The 26873-nt window shown below is 35.1% G+C and overlaps 1 protein-coding gene across 1 annotated transcript; it reads right to left on the bottom strand.

Annotated features, from left to right (window-relative positions):
• Positions 1 to 985: 985 nt before the first annotated feature.
• Positions 986 to 24132, bottom strand: LOC145995339 (uncharacterized). Its single transcript, XM_083131952.1, has 11 exons — positions 23965 to 24132; positions 13110 to 13183; positions 12508 to 12580; positions 11859 to 11995; positions 11370 to 11490; positions 8899 to 8975; positions 7074 to 7109; positions 4635 to 4773; positions 3726 to 3814; positions 2136 to 2163; positions 986 to 1784 (listed from the first exon to the last, which is right to left on the bottom strand). Exons 2-11 carry the CDS (start codon positions 13161 to 13163, stop codon positions 1690 to 1692), a joined length of 849 nt encoding a protein of 282 aa, XP_082988078.1. The 5' UTR covers positions 13164 to 13183; positions 23965 to 24132; the 3' UTR covers positions 986 to 1689.
• Positions 24133 to 26873: the final 2741 nt, after the last annotated feature.

Below are 26873 nucleotides of genomic sequence, written 5' to 3'. Positions count from 1 at the left end.
TTAAGTTGCAAACAATCCAAGCATTTTAATGCCTCGAACTTGCTTTGTGGCAGTTGGAGGTGCTTTATTGTTAATATATTAAAATCGAGAGTGGAAGGTCGAGAGAAAGAAGAAAAGACAAGACAAATTGCTTTTTATTCGAGAAAATAATAAATGGGTAAAAATGTCCCCGCAAGTTATCGTGAATTTTTTTCGTAAATGTTTCACATGAGAAATAAGACAATAATTTTTACTTTTTCCGGGTCCCCTTAGGCTTAGAGCCCGCGCGCCTGTATGTTACGCCACTGATTTGATATATACATTTAACTAGAATTTAAAGCCAGATAAAAACAGAATATTTTAATTTTATTGCCTAGAAAGATTAGCCTTTACCTTCTTTTTCCCCTCACTTCTATTTAATACATTTTTGTATCAACCCCATGAGACGCAAGACCCGTTCAGGCGCGAGGCTCCGGGCTTTCGCCCACTTCACCAATCCCTTGCTACGCCACTGGCTAAAAGTGTCAGAAAAGCGAGGTAGAATCAACCAAGTCAATCATTCAAAATCACCATTTAGAGCAGGGGTGTAGCTAACAACTTTGCGGCCACCCCGAAGAACTTAAGTGGCCTCTTCTGTTAAAGATTTTCAGGTATTTGGTAGCACTACATTTACAAAATACGGGTTCATAGACGTAACACAAATAAATAAATCAGCTATTCAAATGCATGGCAATGTAGTAAAATGTGCTGAAAATAATTGATCAAATCATTTTATATTGGGCTGGTTCCCCTGAGAGGCTGCCCCCTCCCCCCGGCGACGCAAGGCCGTTAATTACGCCACTTCCTTTTCCCAGTAATGTAATTGTAATATTCATATTACGAACGTAAAACATTTGTATAAAATAATTATGTAATTAGAAGTATAAAAATGATCACGTATATTTGTTCATAACATGATCTTTGGTACACAACAGGATATTTCAAAACTGTAATAAATTATAGAATGTTTGATATTATAAAATTTATTGAAATACAAATTATATTTCCAGTAATAATTTATATAACTTAACGTACCTTAGAATTAAATTTTACAACAAAATATAGTACGTATTTAAATTTGTCAGAAAATTGGTAATTTTGAAGTGTTGTTCTTTTCCTGTACAATATGAAATATCTTGCCCTCTCCTTTAATTTGACTCTTTAGCAAAGCTTTACACCTACGCAGCTTAATTGTTGCGATGTATTCTTGTTAGTAAATAGATTAACATTTAAGCTATCGAACTAAGAATATACCTTAAATATGAGTTAGATTTCAAGACTTTTCTGTGATAAATGAGAGGTTTATATTTAATATCACAATGCAAATATAAATGTTATCAAATGCGATAATATTACGTATAAAAAGTGTGTTAAAGAAATCTATCATATGAACATTATAAAATTGTAGAACATTTCCAAAATAATATTATATTTCTGTCATAACTAACCATAAAGGGAATATATCATTTTGCATTTCCATTACCGTTAAGGTGTACACACCTAGAGAAGCATTAGCACTCTTACATAACATGATATTTTTCACAGAATCACCAACCATTATGTAATTTTGTACATATCTCAAGTGCTTACTTACTCACTGCACCTTTTACCCCATCCATGGTAACTCTACAATTACATGTGAAATTTAAAAAGAAACATAATGGAATATGTCTAGCTTCCAATTGTGTGTTCTGAGATTTGATGTCCTTCAATCTCCCCAAGTTTCCTGGGAGGTCTCGTCGTAACTGTAGGACATCCTGGACCAACTAAGAAGACAAACAGAAATTATGTTGAATCGCTTGTTTTGTAAAAAAACAAAAAAACAAAAGGGTACAATTTTTTTAAACTGTAAGTTAATATTCCGGATTCTTCTTTAGATACAAGCTAAGAAAACTGTTGTTAAAAGTATTTATAAAATATAAAATATGTATCTGAATATTATAACGCAGGGAATTGTTTCTGCTAATGCTAATATTTCGATGAAGAAAGCAAATTTTCCATAGTCATTCTCACATTACAAATTACTTTACAAATTTTAAAAACATAATTAAACTATGATATTGATAGACAAATATTAATAAATTATAAATTGATACTTATGAAAGGTTATGACTTACCTTGAATTATGTGCTCTCCCGGGCAGTTCTGTAAATAAAAGGATATTGTTTCAGAAACATGTGGTCTTGATATGGGGGATTGGTATTTTGTTTCGGTATATCTAAACACAGGAAAGATATACAACACGGTCAATTGTATGTTAAAATCAATATATTTTATGCTAGTTAAAGTCATGACGAGAAACAATGTTGCCACCTTGAAGCAGAACACACACTTATATTGCATACAATAATAAGTCTGCTTACATTCATGTACAGATATATACAGTAATTAGTTAAATAGAAGTAAAGACGTACGAATGTTACAATAGAGCGTTATTATGACTTACATTCTAAAGGTATTGTAATAAAAGTTACGTCAGTTATTGACTACTCTCAGGCAGTGGCGGCTGGCAGGTACTATGATGGGTAGTGCCAACGGTGATTTTTTTTTACAAATATTAAAGTAAAATATCCCCTGGTGATGCGAATTCTCTTTGATATTTAGACAATTCTTTTTATTACAGAAAATGTCTTCAATATTGTCAACGAGAGTTGCAGCACGTGAGTTTATGTGTGTGTGTGAGAACAAGGGATATATATTTTCTAAAGGAAGAAATCGATAACAAAGAAGTCTGAATGGCTCTTTAGACGCATCTATCTAAATGGTTATATAAATTTGGGAAGATATTACGTTCGTTCTTCCTAAGTAGGCAGGAAAGTATCTTTCTCGCGAATTACTTCTCCAACGAGTATTACAAATCGGTCAGGATTAGTCACTTCTCTCTGAAGTTTGAAACTATGTCAATACAATGCGAAAGCTCTCGCGTCGTGCCAGCCGAAAATGTGCACAATTGGTTGTCTTATGGCTACCGTATCCTTACCCATATGCTGCGGAGACTTTTTCAGGCCTCCACGCATGCCTCTGCGCAAGTGAGAGAACAGCTGGAGATGCGGCGCAGGAATTTAGGCAGCCGTAAGCTCGAACGCTTACCAGATTCCAATCTCCTTGTTCGTAAATGTATCAATTTAACTATATTTTGGAAAAGCAAGTGCTTTTTCTGAGGGTAGAGCCATGGCACGGCGGCTCATCCCTTAGAGCCGCCGCTGCTCTCGGGTATTTAGAAAATGGTTTATTGATATGTTCTTAGTATAATTAAAATATTTTTGGTGATATTTTATATTGTGCATAATGCATCTGCCCTCTTACCATGTGAACTTCATGAGTTTCGGGTATTGTTTCTTCCTAAGTCAGATAAACAGACAATTTAGACATTTTATATCGTTATTAGGTTAAACATCAAGATATCTATCACATGTAATGCCACTCTCCATCTTTGCTAGATTCGGAAATACTTGAATCTTAAGTTATATGCAGTTTTTATTCTCGCGCGAAGAAAACCTGATGTACTTCAAACAATATGTGGTCTAAGATTTTATTTCTGTGAGACCGTATTACCATGACCTTTTGGTAATCATCTTGAACCTTATTTTACCTAGCGTACTGTTAAATGGTAAGTAGCAGTAATATGATAATAAACAATGTTAGAAAGGATCAGAAAGTTTTAATGAAACTTTATTTGTGTAAGAAATGAGAAGTATAAAACTTACCCGTTTCAATTGATGCTTCATGCATCTGATGTACACATTAGACAGTTCACAAAGGCTATTTTCATCTTGATAACTACCCCAAAGGAATTCTAGATGTAAAGGAATAAGAATATTTGAAATGATATTAATTCTATTCAAGTTGATATTTTAAAGAAAATATTGCATAAACGTTGAAAATAGAAACAAACTTAACCTTAAGCCACAGAAAATTAATTTACTGGCTGAATAACTATCTTTCATTAAATTTCTCAAACAGTGTGCAAGTGATGTAATAGGACATGATTCTAGGCTACTGTATTGCTGTTTTGTTATACCATGGATTGAATTAATTTTGTAATTCTTAAAGAATTCATTTTTGTTCAAAAAAAATTGTCCAAATCAGATTCTCTAACTCAGAATGCTCTGACACCGAGGTGGATGAGTGAATTCAATATATTGTTGATTTATCTCAGGCAGGAAATATGCTTATTTTCTGGAAATATATTTAGATTTTCCACTAATAATGTGAAATCAATGGAAAATCTCAAATTACCATAATTTAGATGAATTATTAAAATCACTGAATTTAAGTAATTTTTTGAATGTGTTGATTTATCTTTCCATGTCATTAAATAAAAAGCACCCATGCAAAACAATTTGTCCTGTGGTTTCAAAGATCATGTACAGGAAACTATAATATATTCCCTAAATTGCTCATTGCAACCTTTCCATTCCTTCCCTCTTAAAATAGTCCCAGAATATTTTATATTATATATTATAGTTTTTGAAGATGATATGTTTTCCTGTCCTATTTGTTTACGATGCTGATATTGAAGCGGTATTTATGTGAAACACTGATTTTTTTTCAAGAAATACATTCTAGCTAGTGAAAAGAAATAAATGCTACTTGCAAAAGATAAATGTACTTACGATAATACTGGACCCAAAAGGACACCCTAGCCATGCACTTTCGGTCAGATCTCTGGATGGCTCCGTCCCATTCCGGTCCTGTTACCTTGCCAAGCATCTGCTGATATTTTTCGTTATCTGGCAGCCCAGTGGAGCGGATCTACGAATATCAAATTGTATGCAGATAGTTCCACATATTATATTTTCAAATTCAGTGAAATGTTACATTAAGCAGTGCATTAATGTCATGGAAAAATGTAATAATCAATAAGATATACATTATTGAATTCCTCTTCTCTATTGATTTATTTTATTCACACAAGAGGAAGACAATTTGAAATATATTTCACATCTAACTTTAAAGAAATGTACCAATGGATGTATTGCACCGTCTATTTTAAAAAAGGGGGAATAGGATCTAAGATCAATCTACTTTAACATTTTTTACAAGTTGAAGGAAAACTCAGGAATTAACTGGTAAAGAATAATAATCCACAGCCTGTAAGTAAACTAGAAAGCCATCAGGCACGTTTTTGAAGGCTGTTCATTAATAATATGTGAGTCACTTTTCCGTATGTAATTTTCGTTTAAGCTGTTATTTTCTGTTCTTGTTATGTTATAATGTAAAATGACCAATGTTGTGTTTGGGATCCTCTGTTAAATAAATAATCAATTCGTGTGAATGGAAAAAGGAACCGTTACTAATAGAAGGTACCAGAAAAGCACTTCGTGCTTTGACTTTTAATTTACATTTTAGGAAGCAACGAATGACGTAAAATATGAATTGAATGTCCAAGCTAAAGATCAAGAAAATTAAATATATATGCTCAGATTTGCAAATGAAGTGAGGATAACAAAATAATAGACAAAATGGAAGACGTCCTCCATATCTGATATAAAATAAAAATATAATAATAGGAGAGAACAGAATCGATGAAGTGAAGGAATTTCCTATTTTGGGAGTACAATAACTAATGATGGAATATGGAGGAGGGATATTAAAAATTGGATAACACAGGCAAAGAAAAGCTTGTAACAGAAGTAATTATTAAACTCCAGGAACATAGATTTGGCTACAAGGAAGAGAGTCCTAGAGGTATTTTTCTGTAAATGCATGTGAAACATGGAGAGTAGCTGAAGCTAAAAGTAAACGACTGGAAGCCTTCGAAATGCAATGCTACAAGATAATGGAGAATATCACATGGATAGACAGATGTTTTGAGTCGTACATCTAATAGGAGAGGACTGTGGAGTCTATTCGTCCAGAGAATATGCACGATGGAAGAGCACGTCCTGAGTTATGAAAGAATAACAAAAACTGTAATTGAAGGAAGAATAGAAGGGGGAAGCATATTTACAGACCCAGGATGTACTGTATCAAACAAATCGCTGAAGATGTGAATTGCCAAAACTACAGAGACATTAAGACATTAGCTGCATACAGGAACAAACGAAAGAATGCAATAAAGTAAGAAGAACATAACATAAATAAATTGCAGATACCCTTCCTGTAAATGCGCAGGTACGGGCAACAAAGGACAAAAAAGAGCATAGGAAAACATGAGGAGAACAGGAAAATAATGGAATAAAATTTTCCAATGGAAAAAGAGCTTGAGCAAAGAAACTTCAGAGTTGAACCTTGAAGAATTAAACAAAAAATATACATTTATTTATTGCATTGTCTCAAAGAACGTGTTTATAAAAAGCTATCCTTATTGCACAAATTACATGTGCAACTAAAAGTAAGTCTCTGGTACGTACAACAATAACAAAAGGAATACGATATTGTTATGAATGCTATAATGTACAGTCAATAGCTCAATACTATTTACAATATATATGTAGTTTGCATTAATATTTAAATACTAAATATTAAATACTAAAACTAAAACATTATGTAATGTCAGAGTGTTGAGTCCCTTCGTCTCTGTTTCCTGGCTTTCGAAACCGATATTAGACACTGGAATATGTGAAGATTTACGCTCGGCCTTAGTACTGATCCCAAATGTTCAAAATTCAATATTACAATAATGATAATAAATTTTGTTGCAGTTATTGAAAATTGTGCATCTTTCAGCAATAGTTCTATTTACACAAACACACTAGGCATTCATAAATTTTAAAAAATGTTGAATTTTCGTAGCACAATTTATGTATCACTGTGTCTAATAGTTATAGGTTTAAGATGACGTTTGAACTTCTAATAAAAGAAAACTGAGTATTTCTTGAGAATACTAGACGGATCCATTAAACATGTGATAAAAAAATATTTTAAACTTGCTACATATTTATGGAGATCAATAGGTAAACACGTAATCTGTCGGAAAATATCCATAAGAATGTTGGGTATAGATGTCAACTTTCAACCAAATATTATAATAATGAATGAAAACAAAACTTTGTTCGGGCAAAAATATTTGGAATTTTTCTCAAACATAATAAGTAAGAGGATCTACTCACCATGGACATTTTTTCCAAGACACATTTAGAACCACACTGAAATGAAATAAAAATGCATAAAAAATATGGAAATAATGGCTTTAGTGCAAGTTGACGAACGACCAGACTTGAGAAAATAATATTTGGGGTAAAGAAAAACATTTGGAATATTATATTTTGCCTCAAAAGACACTGTATTCTGTATTGTTTCGTAACGTGAGAAGTGTGGGCTATGTAAGTCTCACGACATACAATGGAATGCATTACCATTTCAATGTTAAGATTTATGAGTAATTTGCAGTGATGTACAATACACAAAATATTATTTGATTTCTTTCTATCATCATTACTATTTATTTTGTGGCTCGTAGTACTGGAAAAAGTGGTTTCAAATAAAGGAAGCCAAATTTGGTTTATTAAAACATCAAAATAATAACAGATGTGCTTACTTCATGGAGGATGATATGTTGTATTTTCATTCGATCGTTGTAATCTCACTTTTCAAAATGCAAATATTTAATGGATATATCGGGTGATGCATATATGAGTTATATATACATATGAAACTAGTCCGTTAAGAGCACATTATACATGCATGTACTTGAATAGTGGTTATGTGAGAAAGTTTGTCTACCTTAATCAATAATTCTAAAACATTACAGGGAAGAGTCGTCCGAAATGGGGACGGTGTCAAATGGGTACGTTCAGCTCCTCACTAATTAATGCTGTTACTTGGAACCCAAAGCGATATTACCATTCTTGACTGTCTACATTATATACTAGTAGTTTGAATCGAGTCGTGGACACGGCAACCCAACATTTCTCTACGAAGTTTTCAAGTTTTCGTGAAAAAGGTTTTCGATTTTTCCTCCATACTGTGTTGGGTTTCATGTTATATTTTGACATACTGCTTGATATGTTATCTTACATCTGTGTGAAGAAACGCCATGTTTTCCAGCATCTGTCACTGTCGGCTAAAACGGGAAAGTTGAGGGTAGTTCGAAACGGGATCGTCCACGTTCTGAATGCAACGGACCAATATTGAAATATGTTTTACCTATTAGGCCTATGCTTTAATTCTCAGAAAAATCTGTGATATTATGTTAATTATTAAGTGTTTAAATCGAGAATAAGAAATTATTTGTTAGTGAGGATGTTAAAGAAAATGACAAAAGTACTTCTTATCTTATATTTTTATTGTATTTTTCATGGTTAACTTTTGTTCTCTCAAAAACGTGTTTGTAATAAAATTTTGCATTTAACCTCGAATTTGAATTGCTTCATATGAGTACCCCACTTTACCAAACCGATTGTCCAAACGGGAACATCGCATATTTTCCGGAAATATATTTTTTCTGACTCTCCTAATGTGTGTGTGTGTTTTTTTTAACACAAACAACCTTGTTTCCTGATAGTGTAGGACCTACTCAGAAAAGAAAAGGTTTGAAACATTTCTTTCATTGGGAAATTTGCATTTGATAGGCCAAAATATGTTAGTGGCCCCAATTTGGACGACTCTCCTCTAAACAGAAAAAAAAGATTGAAAAATTTTCCAATTAATTATAATATGAGACATTTGAACTTTTGGCAAGAAGTATGATTTTAATTCATGGTTCTGTTTCACTGCGCATGAACATATTGAAAAGAAAACAGAATACATCTTATTCGTTAATGAATTAACTTTATCAGGAAATCCGATGATTTCTTGAAGAGTGGTTTCGAGTGCTTATTGTACACTTACAACACGTATTATCACTCATTAAATGCACTAAAAATGTAAAAACTTTAAATAGCATACATTTATTAAAGGGTATAGTGTAAATATTATAGTGTATGCAATACTTACAACTTCAAGAGGTAACCCAACTTGTCTCTGTGGTCTGCTTCCCTCAGGATTAAGAGGCAGATCACTCTTTGAAAGAGCTAAAAGAGAAAGAGAATGAATGTCATTCGATGCAACTAAATTCGAATGGGGAATATAAATGCTTTCAATATATGTTATAACGTTTACAAGTCCAGATAAGTAACGTGATGAAAGTGGGCAAGAATTTGGATATAGTTTTTTCTGTGTTTTTTTATTTATTAAGAGCTAACAATATGTTATGTGCACCCTTCTCCAATGTGTACCTAAGGTTGAACATACATAAGAGGGTACTCGAGTATTGGGATAGAAAGAGGTAATATCTTTCTAATACTTCAGACACTAAAAATCCTTTAATATGTGAAGTCTCACGACATACAATGTAATGCATTACCATTCCAATGTTAAGATTTATGAGTAATTTGCAAAATATATATATATATATATATGTAAAATACACAAAAAGTACACTACAACGATACATACCGGGTGGCCAAAATTAAAGTTACCCAACTCAGAGCTCTCTGTAGCCTGTTTGAGGTATCGTAGAACTCTGAAATTTGATGAATATACTAGGCAGACCATGGTGAAGAGGATGGCGATAAAAATTAGTTCAATTTTCCGCCACCAGGTTGAAATGTGGCGCTATACTTCCATGATGGGTTGTAATAATGACGTAAATTGCTCCAATTGGTTATGGATTTGTTTTTACCTTGCAATCTTGCAATAAACGAGATATTATTTTCTGGCAACTTCCAGCCACTAACAAATGTTTTTCTAATTAATAACTTAGCTAAATCACTTAACGTGGTTATTTATACAACCCATCATGGAAGTGCAGCGCCACATTTCAACCTAGTGGCCGAAAATTGAACTTTTTTTATTGCCATCCTCTTCCCCGTGGTCTGCATAGTGGATTCACCAAATTCCAGAGTTCTACGATGCCTCAAACAGGCTACAGAGGGCTCTGAGTTGGGTAACTTTAATTCTGGTCACCTGGTACATTCATTCATACTACGGATAGTAACGTGAAACAGAATGCTATTAGCAAAGCCGGTAAATCCAATTAAATTACAGGATGGTTTTCAAAGAAGAATTTTCCAAGAATTCACGGGACTATATATTACATAACTACAAGAGAGACATGGAATTTTCTCGAAAGACAAACCTATTATAACAAATCATGAATTATGTTGAAAATAACATCTACCATCTTCATAAATGTCGATGAGATAAATTTTTCAGGATTTGCCATAAACGAAACTTTATTGAGAACTGAATAACAAGAAAACAAATTACAGATTAGTTGAAGTAACTTGTAAGCTGTCTGTTCTTTAAATTTGTGTTGTTTTTGTCACATTTATAGTTGAGTCAGTAACGAAGAAAGTAAACCCATTGCAAGTATCTCTATATTTGTGAAATAAAATGCATGAAGCAGTATTTGTTTGTGTTATGATATGAAAGTTGATAATACAATGATAGAGCACATTAATAGAAATTTGGAAATAAACTGCAAAAATTTAGACTTTTTTACAACCAACGCTCAACATTTGCACTAAATATTTAACATTTTGGCCCCAATAGTTTAGATATCGTAGACGGACATGGCGGAAGAGTACTACTATACTGATCGCTGCCGACCCCTGTGGCGGAGTGGTTAGACATCGCGCTACGACGCCAGGGATCCCGGGCTCGAATCCCGGCCTGGGCATGAATGTTTTTGCGTGTCCATTCATCAATTTCATCATATCATCACTCATATCTTCGCAAATTAGCCAAAAGTTACACAAGAAGCGAAGTAAAATAAAGTCAATATACTGATCGCTGGCCCAACTGGAGGCTGACCTACATAGCTCCACTTGTGTCCACCAATCGTCTTCGGGGGTGTGGAGCTCGATGAGCGTCAACAAACCTCAGTTTGCGAATTAAAGGTCTGGGGGTAACATCGCTCACCTATTACAACGTTGCCAAGCGTACGTCTGTTTTTGTCCGTTGTTTTTATTAGCTTGTTTGTACAGTGTTGTGGTGTTTTGTGCACTTATTTTCCGTGCTTTGTGTACTATTCACAACTTTTATCCAGTAAGGGAGCTGATCAGCTCTCTCTCTCTCTCTCTCTCTCTCTCTCTCTCTCTCTCTCTCTCTCTCTCTCTCTCTCTCTCTCCCCCACGTTTTATAGTACGTTTGGCAACATGCTGTGTATCCGACGCTCATTTGTTTCATCCCGCCAGCAACGTTCGGGTGCCTTGTGACACAAAAATGCCCGATGTCAGTCAAAGAGAATTGAACTGATCGCTGATTGGTTCTTTCCCAGCCGCCAGCTGGAAATGCGATCAGTATACACTAACCAACCAAAACAACGTATCTCTTTCCTCTCCTCTTCGCCCTAAAGTCACTATTTGCTGGACACAAAGTATTCCTGAAATCATGTAATGACTGCATTATGTAGTAAGTGTTACCTGGAGGAGAATCAAAAAAGTATTCTTCTGCGCCATCAGTTTCTCCAAACACTAGCTCAGCTCTGCAATGTTTAATTGCGTCATCCATTTCGGCAGGAACAGCTGGCATGTCACACGATGTCTGTAATGGAAATTGTTAGCAAATATCGTGTGTATTTACACTGTCGAAATTCGTCACAACGATAGCTAATATGGTGAAATATTAAAATCATTCCTTCTATTGGTAATTCTATTCCATATGCAGTCTGATTCCATTATTTTGTTGTTACCTTTCAGTAACATTATTTGTGTTGAATTAGAACAATTTTAAAACTTAAATAGCAAATTATAGTCAGAAATGTTGGCTTATTTCCGGAAGGAAATAGAACCATTTCTCTGCCCCAAAAGAAGAAAACGAATGAAACTATATACTTGTACTTCTCAATGACAATTTTTTGGTATTTAGTAAACTGAAAGAAAACAGAAATAAAAATAAGAATGGTACATTACAAGGCATCTCTCAGAACGTGAAGATTTCCCAGAACTCTTTCGTAATCCGTTTATCACAGGCTCGGTTATCTTCACCAGAGTATCTGCGAATTCTAAAGTTAGAGATTCCACAGGAATTGGAAATGCTTTTCCTTTCCCTAAAATAGAACATCATTAACAAGACAACTTTACTCTTATTTATTAGTAAGCAGAGGCAAACGAAATGTCACATGCAAAGGAACACAAATAGTAAGCAACATAAACGGAATATTTCCTTAACAGAAAAAGACAACAAAAATTATTTACTTATGCACACAACATGCATAAGATACAAAGGCGAACAAATTTTGCTCGTTGCTCGTTTCTATGTTATAGAGAGGTATATTATTTGTAAATAATGAGATTAAAAGACTTTAAAAAATATATTTTTGTGAAAAGAGTTTTTCATTTACAGAATAAATCCTATCATTGTTCTAAATTTTTATATCTCGGAACACAGAGCACATATTGTTAGAAATGTTAAAAATGTTATTTCTATCATGTTATTTAGTGAAATGCGATTTAATTCGTGTTTTCTTGGCTTATAATTTAATGTAAAATTTTATATTCCTGAAAAAGTAGTAGTAGCAAATAAACTTTTCTAAACAAATTTTCTCTAATATTTCTTTACCTGTTAAACCTTTTAACGATTCGAGTTGCTTCAGGCTATCTTTTGTTTCATTTTCATTTGTGGAAGAAACAACCTGTAAGAAAATATTTAAAGGTTTAAAAATATTTTGAACTGAACCATAAAATAGTTTACGGTAGTAATATAATACATATAATAATCACTTGTAAAAACAGCAGAGTTGAGTTTAATATGTTCTAAAATTATAATGATCTATGAAAAAAATATTCTTCGATGATATCACAGAATAAATGTTTATTTTCATACTTAGAGTAGCATGAAATAGCTTCATACACAGAAATGCATACACCATTGCTATAGCAAAATAATAAGTCTTCAGTTAAATAAATTGAAACTCGGCACTTATGTATAGATATATATCCATAAACAAAATATATTCAACCACTAATCTAAGACAGCCATGACAATATAACAAGTCTTCAGTTGAATAAATCGAAATTCAGTACGTACATATAGATTTAGATATGCATAAACAAAAATACATTAAGCCATTATTCTAAGAAAGGAACAGAATATGAATAATGATGTTTAAGTTTTTGTTTTTGCTTTAATGATGAAAGAAAGTAATTTACGACTGCACTTACCAAAATTGCACAGGTGAAAATCAGAACTTCAAAGACGCTGTGAAATCTTTCCATGGTACGTAGGTTTCCTTCAACTGTGGAAAATAGACAAAAGTATAGGTAATGTACTACATGTATTATCCATTATACACACACGCACACATGCGCATGCTCCGCTTAGCACATTTTAAAAATATATTGCAAAAACACCCATTTAGAGCAACTAAAATATGAGATATCTATCACTTGCTATTTGAGACCGGAATGATTTAATGTTTTAAGATTTGCAAATATTTGACATGTAGGCTATGAGACAAAATCCAATATTACCTACGTTGTTTTTCTACTATATATTGTATCATTGGCTCACTTCCCGTTGGTCTTCTGGACGCGTTCCTCTCTTCGTTTTACAGCACATAATGTTGTTGGTACGAGGGTCACTATTTATATTTTGAGCCTAACAATGAAAAAACACGAATTTGGCATTGAAAACTGCTTTATTGTTTTTCGAAGTATTCTCCTTTATGGTCAATACACTTTTGCATTCGTTCGAACCATTTGTCAAAGCAGTTTTTCCAATCTTCTTGAGACACCTCCATAATATGGTTTTTGAACGCATCAACGGCGTCTTCCACCGACGAAAATCGTTGTCCACGCAATTTATTCTTGACATTCGGGAACAAGAAGAAGTCACTGGATGCCAAATCAGGACTGTACGGCGGATGACTCATCAACTCGATTTTTTGACTGTTCATAAAGTCGGTTGTTAGACGAGATGTGTGACAGCTGGCATTGTCTTCATGAAGAATGATCCGACGGCGTTTGTTTGTTTTCCGTATTTGACCAAAGACCTCTGGCAAACAAATTGTTGTGTACCATTCAGAGTTGACCGTTCTACGTTCCTCTAAAGGCACAGTTGCCACATGACCAGTTTTCCCGAAAAAAAAAACAGGCGACCGTTTGTTTCGATGTGCTTCGAGCGGGAACAACTTTTGTTGGATTGGGTTCATCTTGAAACACCCATACAGTCGACTGCTGTTTACGTTCCGGCTCATATGCATATATCCATGATTCGTCACCTGTTACAATCTTATATACGTCTTTTGAAGCACCACGATTGTATTTATTGAGCATTTGTTTGCACCAATTGACGCGAGCGTCTTTTTGAGTTTTTGTCAAATTGTGTGGGATCCAACGAGAACATACCTTTCTCACAGCTAAATGATCATGTAATATTTTATATATGCTGGTGGAACTAATGCCTATGGTTGCCTCAATCTCACAGCATGTCACATGACGATCTTGCAGTATTAGGTTTTGCACAGCATCAATGTTTTCTTGAACAACAACTGATTTTGGACGACCTTCGCGAATCTCGTCGGTGAGCGAATGGCGGCCACGAGTAAATTCGTTATACCAGCGTTTCACAGTGGCAAAGGATGGTGCTTCATCGCCAAATGTGGAAGTAAGTTGATCGATGCACTCTTGTCTTGATAATCCACTTCTAAAATCGTAAAAAATCATCGCACGAAAATGTTCACGAGTTTTATTCATTTTATTGTTGTCGCGCAATCTCCAAGGCAACATGAACAACACAAATGAAGCTATTGACAAAACATTTGAAGTACGTTATGGTCAATAATGCCAGACGATTCCGTGCAAACGTCAAATCGCGCCTAACTTCAATCAGTGTTGCCAAGGCTCAAAATATAAATAGTGGCCCTCGTAGTTTTTCATTTTCACAAAATGTGTGTGTTCTTTGCAACACTGCTGTGAGCTATTTCACCGTAGGAACTGACGCCACAGATGCGATGTTTAGTTGCCAGGTCATCCCATTGTACACATTTCTCTTTCTCTTCGGGATCGATTTCCAAATGATTGTGGAAAAAATCGAAGTAATTCAAAACATTTTCCCATACAGGCTATTTTTGTTAAGTTTTGTTAAGTTTTTTAAGTTTAACTTAATTCATGGATTCTTGGAGCTCGCACTATTCTAAACATATTTTTTTATTCCTTTCTTCTACTTTGAGATATTCGCCAGCTAAATACACCCGATGTTTGGAGCATGCTGTAGATGTCCAGCAAACAAGAGATGATTATAAAGGAGTTTTGTTTCTCAAATCTTTTGTACTAAGAGTAAGAAGTAGAAATGAGTCGTTTAGATATCTTGGTGCAATTCATTGTACTCTGCGTTTTCTTCGGTTAAGTTTTTGTTTTAAGTCCAGTTTATTCACAGAAAGGCTAATTGGAACTGGGCTCCGAACCACTATGTGCTTCCACCGGGTATCAAACTCAGGAACCCTTGATTTCAAGGAGACTACGTTACCACCAGACCATTGGGGAGGCCCCTCTGAGGATGAGCAAAGATGTGTTGAATATATTTCTATTTCAGCATAAATTGCTATTGGCCTCATAAGAAATCAGGAAGATATCTAATTTAGCTTTGTTTATGAGCTGGAATGAGTGAAGCTCCTCTTGCAATTCCAGCTCCCTCAAGTCCCATTTTAGATTGTCCTCAAGACTTGTGCGAATCGGATTGTGGCTATCAATATTTACGGATAATTTTGCAGATATCTTTGGTTTCTTTCGGAACACATGTTGCGCTTGCCTTTTTTGATGATCGAGTAACCACGGAAACAAAGGAGAAAATGACAGAATTTACAACGTCCAAGATCTCCCATTCCCGCTCGACGTCTGCAGATCACAGATGAAGTTGATCTAGGTTGGCGAAACACGTGACAGAAAGGACCTCTATATTTATGGAGGAAGGTGAAGGAAAATCTCAAACCTTCCTTATAAAACATCTAAAGGAATGGATGGACGATCCTGTTTTAAGTGAACTTCATCATAGGGTCTCACAGATGAAAGTAGTGAATGACCAAGGAAAACGAGGCATCGGAAAAGTGTGATGAAACTCTAATAAGAGATGAAGAAGAGAAATAGTTGCTTCTTCGTACAGTAGCAAATCACAGAAAAAAGTTTCGAATTCCTAATATCATAGGTTTTTGAACGTGCATTTCTTAAATAAGAGATACAATTTAATTAGGTAAAAAGTGTAAATTGGGGCAACCCCTAAATATTATTTGTTTGAAGAAAACTGTGGGCTAATTTTTAGTTACATGTCGAGGAATAAAAACATCCTTGTGGAGAATGGAATATTGTATATCTGGATGTGTGAACCACTCTTGATATATATTATTGTCCCAATTTATTTAAATTGGCACCATTTGTTAATAAGAGAAAATCTGTTGCTAGAATAATTGGACAATTGTGACCACTGATAATTGCGTTCTTGGATAATTGCGACCGTGGACAATGATGATCATGGATAATTTAAATTAAATCAGTTTAAAGTGAAAGTTCCTACGAACAATTAGGACAACGTTGAGCAAGGGGTCTGAGCGACTGAACAGGGGCAAGAGGAGGCGATCGCAAACATCAGAGGAAGTTTCGTTTTAATCAATATCAGGGGCGGTGCCAGAAATTTTTGACCGGGTGGGCAGAAGCTCCATAGTGACAGATTAGGGTGGGCAGTATAAATGTAAGACCATGTATGTGTACATAAGACGTATGTATCCCCCTCTCTCTTACATTCCCGATTTTCCTCTTACTTCTTTTCCCTTTCCTTGTTTTTCTCTTTATTCTTTTCTAATCTATTTTCGCATCTTGTTCCATTTCCTTTCGTTTTGTCTCTGATGGACACAATTATTTCAAGGAAGTGTTTACACATGCGCAGCCATACATTCTGATCAAATTCTTTCATGCATGTTAATACAGTGAAATAAATGCGAATTAGGTTTAAGCTTGTTTCAAATACAAGGCACATACTTGATTTAATGTATTCGGCGACAATGATAGAAAATGCGACGGTAGACAATCGTGAAGTTTCTCGTAATTTAAATGCATGTTCCTGAGTATAGTATTTTCATCGCGTAAGTTTTTGACTGAAAGAGTTTTCTTACTCCTTGGGGGTTACTTTTCTTGGCTTACAAGGTTTGTACAACTGACAAATCTATCTGAATGTTTGTAGTAGCAGCGATTTGAGGGGCAAGGACAATATACGCAGAGGTGCCCATCCCCCCCCCCCAGGCCAATGGCGCATCCCCACAAATATCATGTCCATGTCATCCTTCCCCTCCCCCCAATCATATCATATCCGCCCTGAAACTATATCGTAATCCCTACACCGAAATAAACTTTTTTCTTAGCTTTTTGTTACAAATGATGCACCTGCTTTAAAATAAGCAGTATACCAACACTAAGCACTATATTTTAAGAAGTGATGTTACTCATGATTATGGAGAATATCGCTCATGTCTTGTAATGCAGCTATAGCATAAAAATTCACATCCACCTCAGTAAAGCGCCAAACACGCATTGTTGTAACAAACATATTATTGCGAGCGAAGCAAGCAAGAACATTTTTACATCAATTTCTTTGCAGGCTTTCAAGAATATTAATTTAACGGGGTGCCAATATTTTCTTAGGATCCCGGGATATTTAGTCTTTTCCAACTTCTGATTAGGCACGTTCGGGGTCAAAAACGTGTGGATACCATATCGCTAAATACAGTCTCCAAAATTTAATGTTCAAACTCTCTCTTCACTACAGAAATCCCTTGACAATCTAAGATTTAACACTTTATCAAGAGCTCCCTATCTCCCCCTTTAAATTTAATATTCAATCCTACCACAAAAATGTCCATGCCAATTTTAGACTTACTGTTCATATGGAAGACTGGATATTGCCTCCTCCAGAAAAAATAATTCTCAGTCTCCACACCAGAATTTCTGCAACATTCACACCAGAATTTCTGCAACATTCTAAGACAATAGTAATACACAAGAATTGGATACCTTAATGCTCAATGCCCCTCTAACTAAAATACCCCGCCATAATCTAAGACTAGAGTTGAATACTGTCCCCGCCAACGTTTAATTCAGAATTCCCCCAGAACCCACGTGTCAATTAAGGCCTAATATATAAGAGTTGGATATTTATCCTCCGATCGCACCTTCAATAATGACCTTAAACACTTTCTTTTCTTCATCTAATGGATTAAATATGGTGAATTTAAGATGTAAAATTTTTACCCGTTTTTTTTGGAAAAATATATAAATGTTCAATTTTACATTATTTGAAGGGAAAAATCCCCCAAAGAATCTCGATGGCGCAGCCTGCGCCATAATAATACGTTTTCTTGGTAGAAAAGGCTTAGCATAAAGAGGCCATAGTGCGGGGACAAAAAGTGGCAAAATGTGGCTGGAGAACTGCATCCCCCACTTTCCGCTCCTCCTAATCGCCACCACTGAATGTTTTGATTAAAATGAACGTCTTATTAGGAATGATTTAAAACGCACACGGAAAACAAATTATTTGTTCATTGTCCATTAAGTATCCCTAGGCTAATGAAAGGCTATTTTGACAAAATATCACTCGTCATAAGTAATAAACAAGTAAGATTGAAAAATCTGTTCAGAATTTAAGAGATTATTAGCTAAGTTGCTATTAGTTTTCTGAAGAACTGTCATATTACTAATGCGGTAGAAGCAATACACGTATGGTTGATTACATGAACATATTTTTTGAGGTAACAAAATTATTTTGGACACAAGGAATTCATCGAAGTTGATCATCGTACCAGTAATACTTCATCTATTTTTCATTGGGTTGTATGGCGTGATCATTTCGAATACACTAGAATGTCAACCTCTATCCTGTGCAGCATACCCTGGAAACTTTAGTCTTTCAGGGCAACGAGTCCCTGGCGCCTGGAACCACTGTCAAAGTAATAATTTATGAGGGTTTGTATTTTGAGTGTCGGCGTGCGTTTGTGTTCGCCCCTTCGTTACTTTCATCTAATCACCATTGAACCTTATAACGTCGTCATTATTAAAATTAGCACAAAAATGACTTACAATGAAACAAATCAAACAGAACTTACTCTTCCAAAAATGGAGTTTCATTAGTTTATACCTCTTAGAAAGTTGAGGTGGTAATTTCAATCGCACAGCGTTTCATTAGTGGATCAAGGCAGCTAATTCCGTGAACAATGACGTTGTTTTCCGAAAGTCTCAAATATTTGTCTCAGGCAATCACCCTCTTAAAATAGACGCATCTTCTGTGGTGATAAAATGCCACGTTTAGTGCGAGTTCTTTCTGTATATTTTTCCCGAAATGGCATAACGCTGTCGCATTATAATGAAGAGGTCCTTTGTTTGACTCCCCCCTCCTCTGGTGGAAGCACAATGCACACTTGTTCGGACTACACGTTTAACTGTAGGTTTAGTCCCGATTAGCCTATCTGAGCATGAAAGTGGGCTTAGAAACAAACTAACAAAATCGTCTTCTATATACTTCGTGACATAACTTTTTTTCTTCACTTCAGCTGCATCTACAGATTCTGTTGACATTTTCGGCTGATTCATGTGACAAAATATATGTGTGGAACGAGGATTCCTAAATAGGATAAGCCACTCATTAGCAATTGAATAATTCTGTAGCTTTTTCCATATATAACTGATTTATTAAAATTTATTCACTTCGGCATTGTAGTGATTGTTGTGATTCCTTCTTATTAGTAGAACGAATATAAAGTTGATATTCCGTATACAGTATTGATATTTGAAGATAACAGGTATATAAAAATTGTAATGAAAAAAATGGACACTTCTGGAATTTCAATGCAGAGCTAATTAAAATTATATTACACTCTATAGCAGGCATGTCCAACTTCAATCAAGCAGTGATCTACTTTTTATTGTCACAACAGGCAGTGAGCTACTATTAATCGTTCATCTTTGCAAAAAATTGTACCTACTCAGCCATTATACATTATAGAAGTTGAATTCAAATAACGTATATTCGTATAATTACAATAGATAACTGCAATCGACCGGTCAATCGCGATCGACGCGTTGGACATGCCTGCTCTATAGCATACTTCAACCCGAAGGTTTATGGCTGCAGCAACACAAGCCTTCCATCTGTCCCTATCCTGGGCAAGATCAATCCAATCTTTTCCATCCTTACTGATTTCCTTTAGGTCCATCTGAACGTTATCCCTCCATCCTCGTCTTAGCCTTCCTACTGGTCCCTTACCATCAGGTTTCGCAACAAGAATCCTGTAAACTATTCTTTCCTCTGCCATTCGTGTCACATGGCCTGCCCATCTAACTAAGTCTTCTTGATTAAATTAATCTAATATTAATTAAAAAGTCGAAATAATTTATTGTGTTGCTGGAGAAAGTAATGATGATGATGATGTTTAGATTTGTTTATTTGGAGATTATTTTAACCATAGCCAGGCCGGAATATATATACGTAATGGAGGCCCGGAGCTGCAGTCCTCAAGTTCACCCTCAATTCTGATTTAATCTTGATCATACCCTGCATAATTTTGAGCCTCCTAAGCCTACTAGCTGCTTTTAAACATGGAAGTATTCATTTGCTCACAGTTTTTGTTTCAACAATGACAAAAGTGGCTTTTTATGGGTTGATAATATGTGAACATTTCCAGCATAGATAATATTCACAAGTAAAATATACATGTTATGAACACCAGGTTACACTTAAATATTTAATCATTCATATATCCCCGAGTATATGTACTTATTGAATTTGATTGGGTGGGCAATCGGGTGGGCACATGAATTTTTGGGTGGGCGCTTGCCCACCCGTGCCCACCCCTGTCGCCGTCCATGATCAATATTAGAATTAATAACCCTAGATTACCCGAGAAACTTAACTAACTAACTCTCTAGCCTTCTTAAACCCTAAGGTTCATGGCTGCAGCTTCCACTTTTCCCTATCCTGAGCAAGATCTATATATTCTTTTCCATCTCTACCGATTTCCTTCAGGTCCATCTCAACGTTGTCCCTCCATCTTCGTCTTGGCCTTCCTATAGGTCTCTTACCATCAGGTTTCCCAACAAGAATCTTGTGAACTCCTCTTTCCTCTCCCATTCGTGCCACATGGCCTGCCCACCTAAATCTTCTTGATTTAATTATTCTAATAATATCTGGACATAAATACAAATTATGTTGTTCTAAATTATGTAATCTCCACTCACCTGTCTCCTCATCCCTTTTAGGTCCAAAGATTTTCCTAAGGATCTTATTTTATTTTCAAATACTCTCAATTTGTGTTCCTCTTTCAATGTAAGGGACCAAGTTTCACACCCATATAATACTACAGGCAAAATTACTGTTTTGTATATTTTAACTTTTAGTTTCTTAGATATTAAACGAGAAGACAAAAGTTTATGAGGAGAGAAGTAACATGCATTTCCTGAATTAAGCCTACTTTTTATTTCATCTTTAATATAATTTTCATTTGTTAATATTACTTCTAAGTATTTGAATTTGGAAACTGGTTCAAACGAGTTCTTATCAATAATTAGATTTTGATTATTACCTAACACTTGGTTTCGGCCTGCAAGCATATATTTAGTTTTCTGAAAAACTTACTTACCTGAATGGGGTTAAGGGCTCACAGAAACCATTTTGTTTTTGAATTATTGCTTTCTTTGTTGTTTATTAATTATAATAATTACAAAAATAACATTAATAAAAATAATAACCAACTATTTCACGACTGTCACACATATTTTATCATTCACTAAAACTCGCAAAAACCAAATTAATTACACTGGGAAACAGTGAAATTGCGGCACAGTGTTTGAGAGCTAATTTAGGACGATTACATGCTGCTGAAAAATTATAAAATAATATATTTCCTGAATTGGCTCTAATTTATGAAATAAATGCAACTAAACCAAAATGGCGGTAACATAAGAAATACATATAAATGAACTTCCAACAACAATTTAACATTTCTTTTTGTGATTACAATCATTATTATAAAAATAAATTTATATAGGCCTATGATCATAATAATTAAGAAAATATGTACACAATGAAGTAACAAACTATGTGAAACGTTTTCTATACGATTTCCTGCTGTATTGCTTTTTAGGACTATCCCTCTGTAAGCTCCAACATTTGTCGGCCATCATGTGGCGATCCCTGGTACCTTTCTTCCATTATCCTTATATCCTAATGGAACCTTTCTCCCTGTTCTTCACTAAAATCACAAAGGTTTTCGGGGAATCTGTCAATGTGGCTATGTAGAAAATGTATCTTCACACTCATATTAGCTCCCAATTTCTCAACATTTTTCAACATATTTCCAACTATATCGGGGTACTTTTCTGCTCTGTGATTCCCCAAAAAGTCTCTGACGACGGACACAAAGCTCAGCCAGGCCTCAGATTCGATGTAAGACATGTAAGTTGTAAAATTGGCATCATTTATAAGTGTACGAATTTGTGGTCCGTCAAAGATTCCTGCCTTCAATTTTTCAATACTTAGTCCTGGAAAAGTGTGGCATATATATTTGAAACAATCACCACTTGTATCTAAGGCCTTGACAAACTGTTTTATCAACCCAAGTTTAATATGCAGTGGCGGAAGGATGATTTTGTCCCTATCTATCAGCGGTTCATGAATGATATTAGCTTTAACCACTAATATTTTCCCTTGAGGGCCCAACTTTTATCGTCCAATGCTTTTCTCTAGCACGACTATCCCACAAACATAGGAAACAGGGATACTTTGTGTACCCACTTTGCTGTCCTAGTAAAAAAATCACCATCTTCAAATCCACACACACGAGCCACTTATGTTCAGCATATTCAATTTTTTTCTAAAACCATTTTTATGTTTTGGTATTTTTCCTTAAGGTTTGTTGTTGAGTGTCCGATATATTGCCTAGCAATGCTTCATAAGTTGCCTAGCAACAATTTACAAGTAAATAAATAACTTTCTTATGGGAATTTCATCCCATTATCAAATTTTTATATTACCGAGAAAAGCGTAGAGTAATTTTACCTCCTACATTTTCCATGGTGTGTTTATTTTTATAACTGGAGTCAATTCAACTGAACCAATCATACAATTGGCAATCACGGCTGTTTTGTGTGCTGAAACTGTTATTAAACTTTATGCCGCAAAATAAAATCTTTTTTTTGTTCCCCAGTGTTATTCATCAATGCTTTTCTGTTTATATAGGTGCAGTTATATATTCATTATAATAATTACAAAAAATACCATTACTGACATGAGTGTCTCGAATAAGACGCATCCAAAGGGCGGGGCCTATACCAAGTGAATTTTGCCTCCTATGTACGTTGCATTTATGTTTTCATGAAAAGAAGATAATACAGAAAAATTGGGAACAGCGTAGGGAATAATGTACTTTATTTTCAATATTTTAATAAAAAAATTCATTATTGAGGAAAAAATTAGAGGTGGTGGACCTGACAGCCTCCATCTCTCGGTTAAGCTAGGGTTAAAAAAGTAAGTTCCATTATGCTTGTAAGAGTCAAAGCATCAAATGATTATGATGATCGCCTGCATTTACTTCATTATCGTCTTTCTTGAGTTGTTTTAGTTTCAGATCTTGTTTCAAGTCCAATTTATGCACAGTTAGAGAAATCGGGATCCGATTTAAAATGGGATCCGAACCACTATGTGACTTACCGAATATTGAGCCCATATGTCTTGATTTTCAGCACTTTCTATCCCTTTTGAATATCAATTTACAGAAGAAAATACTACTGCGATTAAACATAAGATACAAACACAAAATGTGTTAGTGAGTAATGCTTGTTTGGTGGAAAAGTGTCTTCAATTTAAAAGATCAAACTACGATTCATGTTTATAAGATATCCGTCAGGTTGCGATGCCGCTATCCGACATCACCTTAAGAAAGAAATAAACAACCTAATAACTGCTTCCAATCATTAACAAGAAAACACCTTATTCCCACTGAAGTCACGTCCAACTGCACTAGACATTTTAAATATTCCTTACCTCTATTATGATGAAGTTCGAATGCAACTGCGTATGCAAGTAGGGTTGACCAAAACTGCTGAGGAGCATTCGGGGTGAACTCACTAAATACTTCAAACGAAGCTCCAGTTAACCACAGGAGGCGTCTTCATTGGTGCATCAAGTGGGTCACTTTTCCCCACCCGTCAGTCAAGAGCCAGCAGCCCAGAACAAAACATCAACACATGCGATAAAAAAAAAAAAGAACTTGCTCCGGTGTCGAAACCCGGCACAGGAAAATGACAATTATTGGCGTGGTTTGTTTTGTAATTGTAATTTTCACCTTGTTCGCGGAAAATTGGAACGATGTCACCAACCCACTACCAGGAACGTCATGGAAAACAGTGCACTACCTGGCTGCAAAATTGTCTCTTTCCGTCTTGTTTCCACGCTTTGAACGGCTGCAATGTTTATCTGGAGACCCGCATGGATTTTTTTTTCAATTCTCTGCAATCATGTGCCGTGAGCATCGTTCAACGAACTCTAAACTTTCATATGAAATGAGCTGTGTATATTTTTGTTTTGATTGATTTAACCCATGACTGGTGTGGTGGACTTGAGTTGCGCTAGTAGTGTGGTGCGGGTCAAAATGACCCAGGGTTTCTTTTCTTTATTTTGAGAGTATATGATTAAATAATTATAAAATTGAATTTTTATTTATTACATTAATGTTAATTAAATATACAAAACATATTTTTGCTTAAAATTCTTTACACTAAAATATTCAAAAAATTATCAACTATTATTTACCATTTATTTCTTGTTTACAGAGACTGATATTTTTCTTGAAAATTCTGAACTCGCTAATGATCAAGATAATTGTTCAGTATATGGAATTAAGAAAATAAAAATGAATATAAACACTGACATTCATAAAATGTTTATGAATTGAAAAGTTATTTTTTTCTGCATCACTTAACTTGGGTCACAATACTATATGCACAATCTCACAGTACACAGGCTGTTTGCACTTGTTACAAGCTCAGAATCATCACTATCAATTTCCACATTATCATTCCACATGTTCAATCAAACGACGTATAGTGTCACAATCGTTGGACAAATTTTTGTTCACGTCTCGCGCCATAGCACCAAACCCCACAAAAAAATGTTAACGTAAACGATGTGGTGTGAGTCAGGATGACCCAAACTTGCTATTATACGAAAACAATCAACTGCACATGTCAGGTGGTAACTGCTGTCAATACACACTGCAACTATATTCAGCTACTGAGGACCAGAGCCTTCTACCGGAAAACTCATAAACTATAGAAACGGAGTTTATTTTACTTCTTTTTTCTGCCACTTTTGTTTAATCGAGAAGATGAGGTTGAATGGTGATAAGATGAGATGGATTAAGGAACAATCACAAACACAAAAGGACAGCACACAACACGAGTCCCATGGAGATTTATGCTGGCCGTGAGTCCAGACTCCAGAGTCTCGTTAGTCTGCAAAATGTAGTCCAGGGCGTACTTCGTGGAAGGCAGGTTCACATTTTGGCGCCTTTGGTAAGTGTCACCCCTTACACTCCTATGCATATTTGTTTCATGAATCGTTTAATGCAGGGATCGAAATGAACCGGAACGGACCGGAACGGCGTTCCGGTTCCTTATTTTTATTATTATTTTAGATATTTCACTACATTTTCCTTTTCAGTGTGAACTAAGTGATTAATACTCTTAAATAATGTTTATTATAGCATTCATATAAGTTTCCCCTGTACGTGGAGAAGTGAGGGTGCTTACCAGGGTGTCTATGTTGCCTTCGTCTTCTTGTGACTTATGGTTCTTGTTTTTACTTTTTTGTGTTAATTTTTATATTGTGGATTCGATTGTTCTGACAGAGTTATCGTCCTCCACAAGTGTTTTACACAAATTGGCATTTCTTTATTTTCACACTTTTCCTTTTTTTATATCTTCGCTGATTAATCTAATGAGATCATAGCGTGTCATTTCACTAGTCGTTAATCTCGTCGCTGTAGTAATTAGTGTAAAAAAAGTAAAGGAAGACAACACCATGTTAACGAAAGTAGAATGTTTAATTTCGTGAAAATTTCCATTTCGAGCCCTGGTTTAGTGTTAAAATTGCATCTCGATCCCTTCATGAAAACTCTCCATTGGTATAAGTTAACTTAAATATTATCTCTGAACTATAATCTGTATTAGGCCGGCTTTAGACGAAAGCATTTCCTTTAACATTTTTGCTAGCATAAATGCTATGTAAATGCTTCCAAAAATCTTACAGCAGGTAGTACATTACACGATGATATAACATTTCGAATTTGCGATTACAGCACGAAACGCACCATCATCTATGGTGAGTGCACGATGTTTACAATTGAAACAACTAAAATATTCTTCCATACGTGTACTCTATACGTTATAGAGTATGTATTTAAGAAGCGCCATTGCTTTATACCTAAAAACTTTTTTTTATAAGAAACATTATTTTTCTCGGTTGAATAGTTATCGGCTTTTGAATATGTGAAGTGATACATTGTTTACATCTCACGCGGCCGCTATTACATTTGCACTCGTGACCTAGAGGTCGCTACGAAAAATGCTACTGAAATAGGACGGATCCTATCCTTGAGAAATGCCATGAAATATGCCATGGCATCTGAAATGCCATAAGATTTCTTACTTTACACGGGAGCATTTTGGCCATGGAACAAATGTTAAGAAAAATGCTTTCGTCTAAAGCGTTCCATAGCCATCTCGGCACTTATATTGAAACACTTATAGATACCACAAGATTCAGTTCCGCAATATTGACTTTAGTGTACGGAAAACATAAATAAAAATAACATCACACTACAAACTTTTCTCGACTGTCTCGTCCATGCATTCGTCTGGATCGACACTAGGGTATGAATAAAGATTGTTTAC

The sequence above is a fragment of the Lepisma saccharinum genome, chromosome 11, assembly GCF_977018435.1.
Source record: "Lepisma saccharinum chromosome 11, izLepSacc3.1, whole genome shotgun sequence".
Lineage (NCBI taxonomy): Eukaryota > Metazoa > Arthropoda > Insecta > Zygentoma > Lepismatidae > Lepisma > Lepisma saccharinum.
The sequence above is the reverse complement of the archived record's forward strand: the minus strand, read 5'-3'. Positions and strand labels throughout refer to the sequence as shown.

Excerpts from the sequence above, each read along its gene's own strand:
- LOC145995339 (XM_083131952.1), bottom strand. The coding sequence starts at position 13,163 with ATGGAAAGATTTCACAGCGTCTTTGAAGTTCTGATTTTCACCTGTGCA. Across the intron at positions 12,581-13,109 it reads TTTTCACCTGTGCAATTTTG|GTTGTTTCTTCCACAAATGA; the intron begins GTAAGTGCAGTC and ends ATTTTCTTACAG. Across the intron at positions 8,976-11,369 it reads CTTTTTTGATTCTCCTCCAG|CTCTTTCAAAGAGTGATCTG; the intron begins GTAACACTTACT and ends TTTCTCTTTTAG.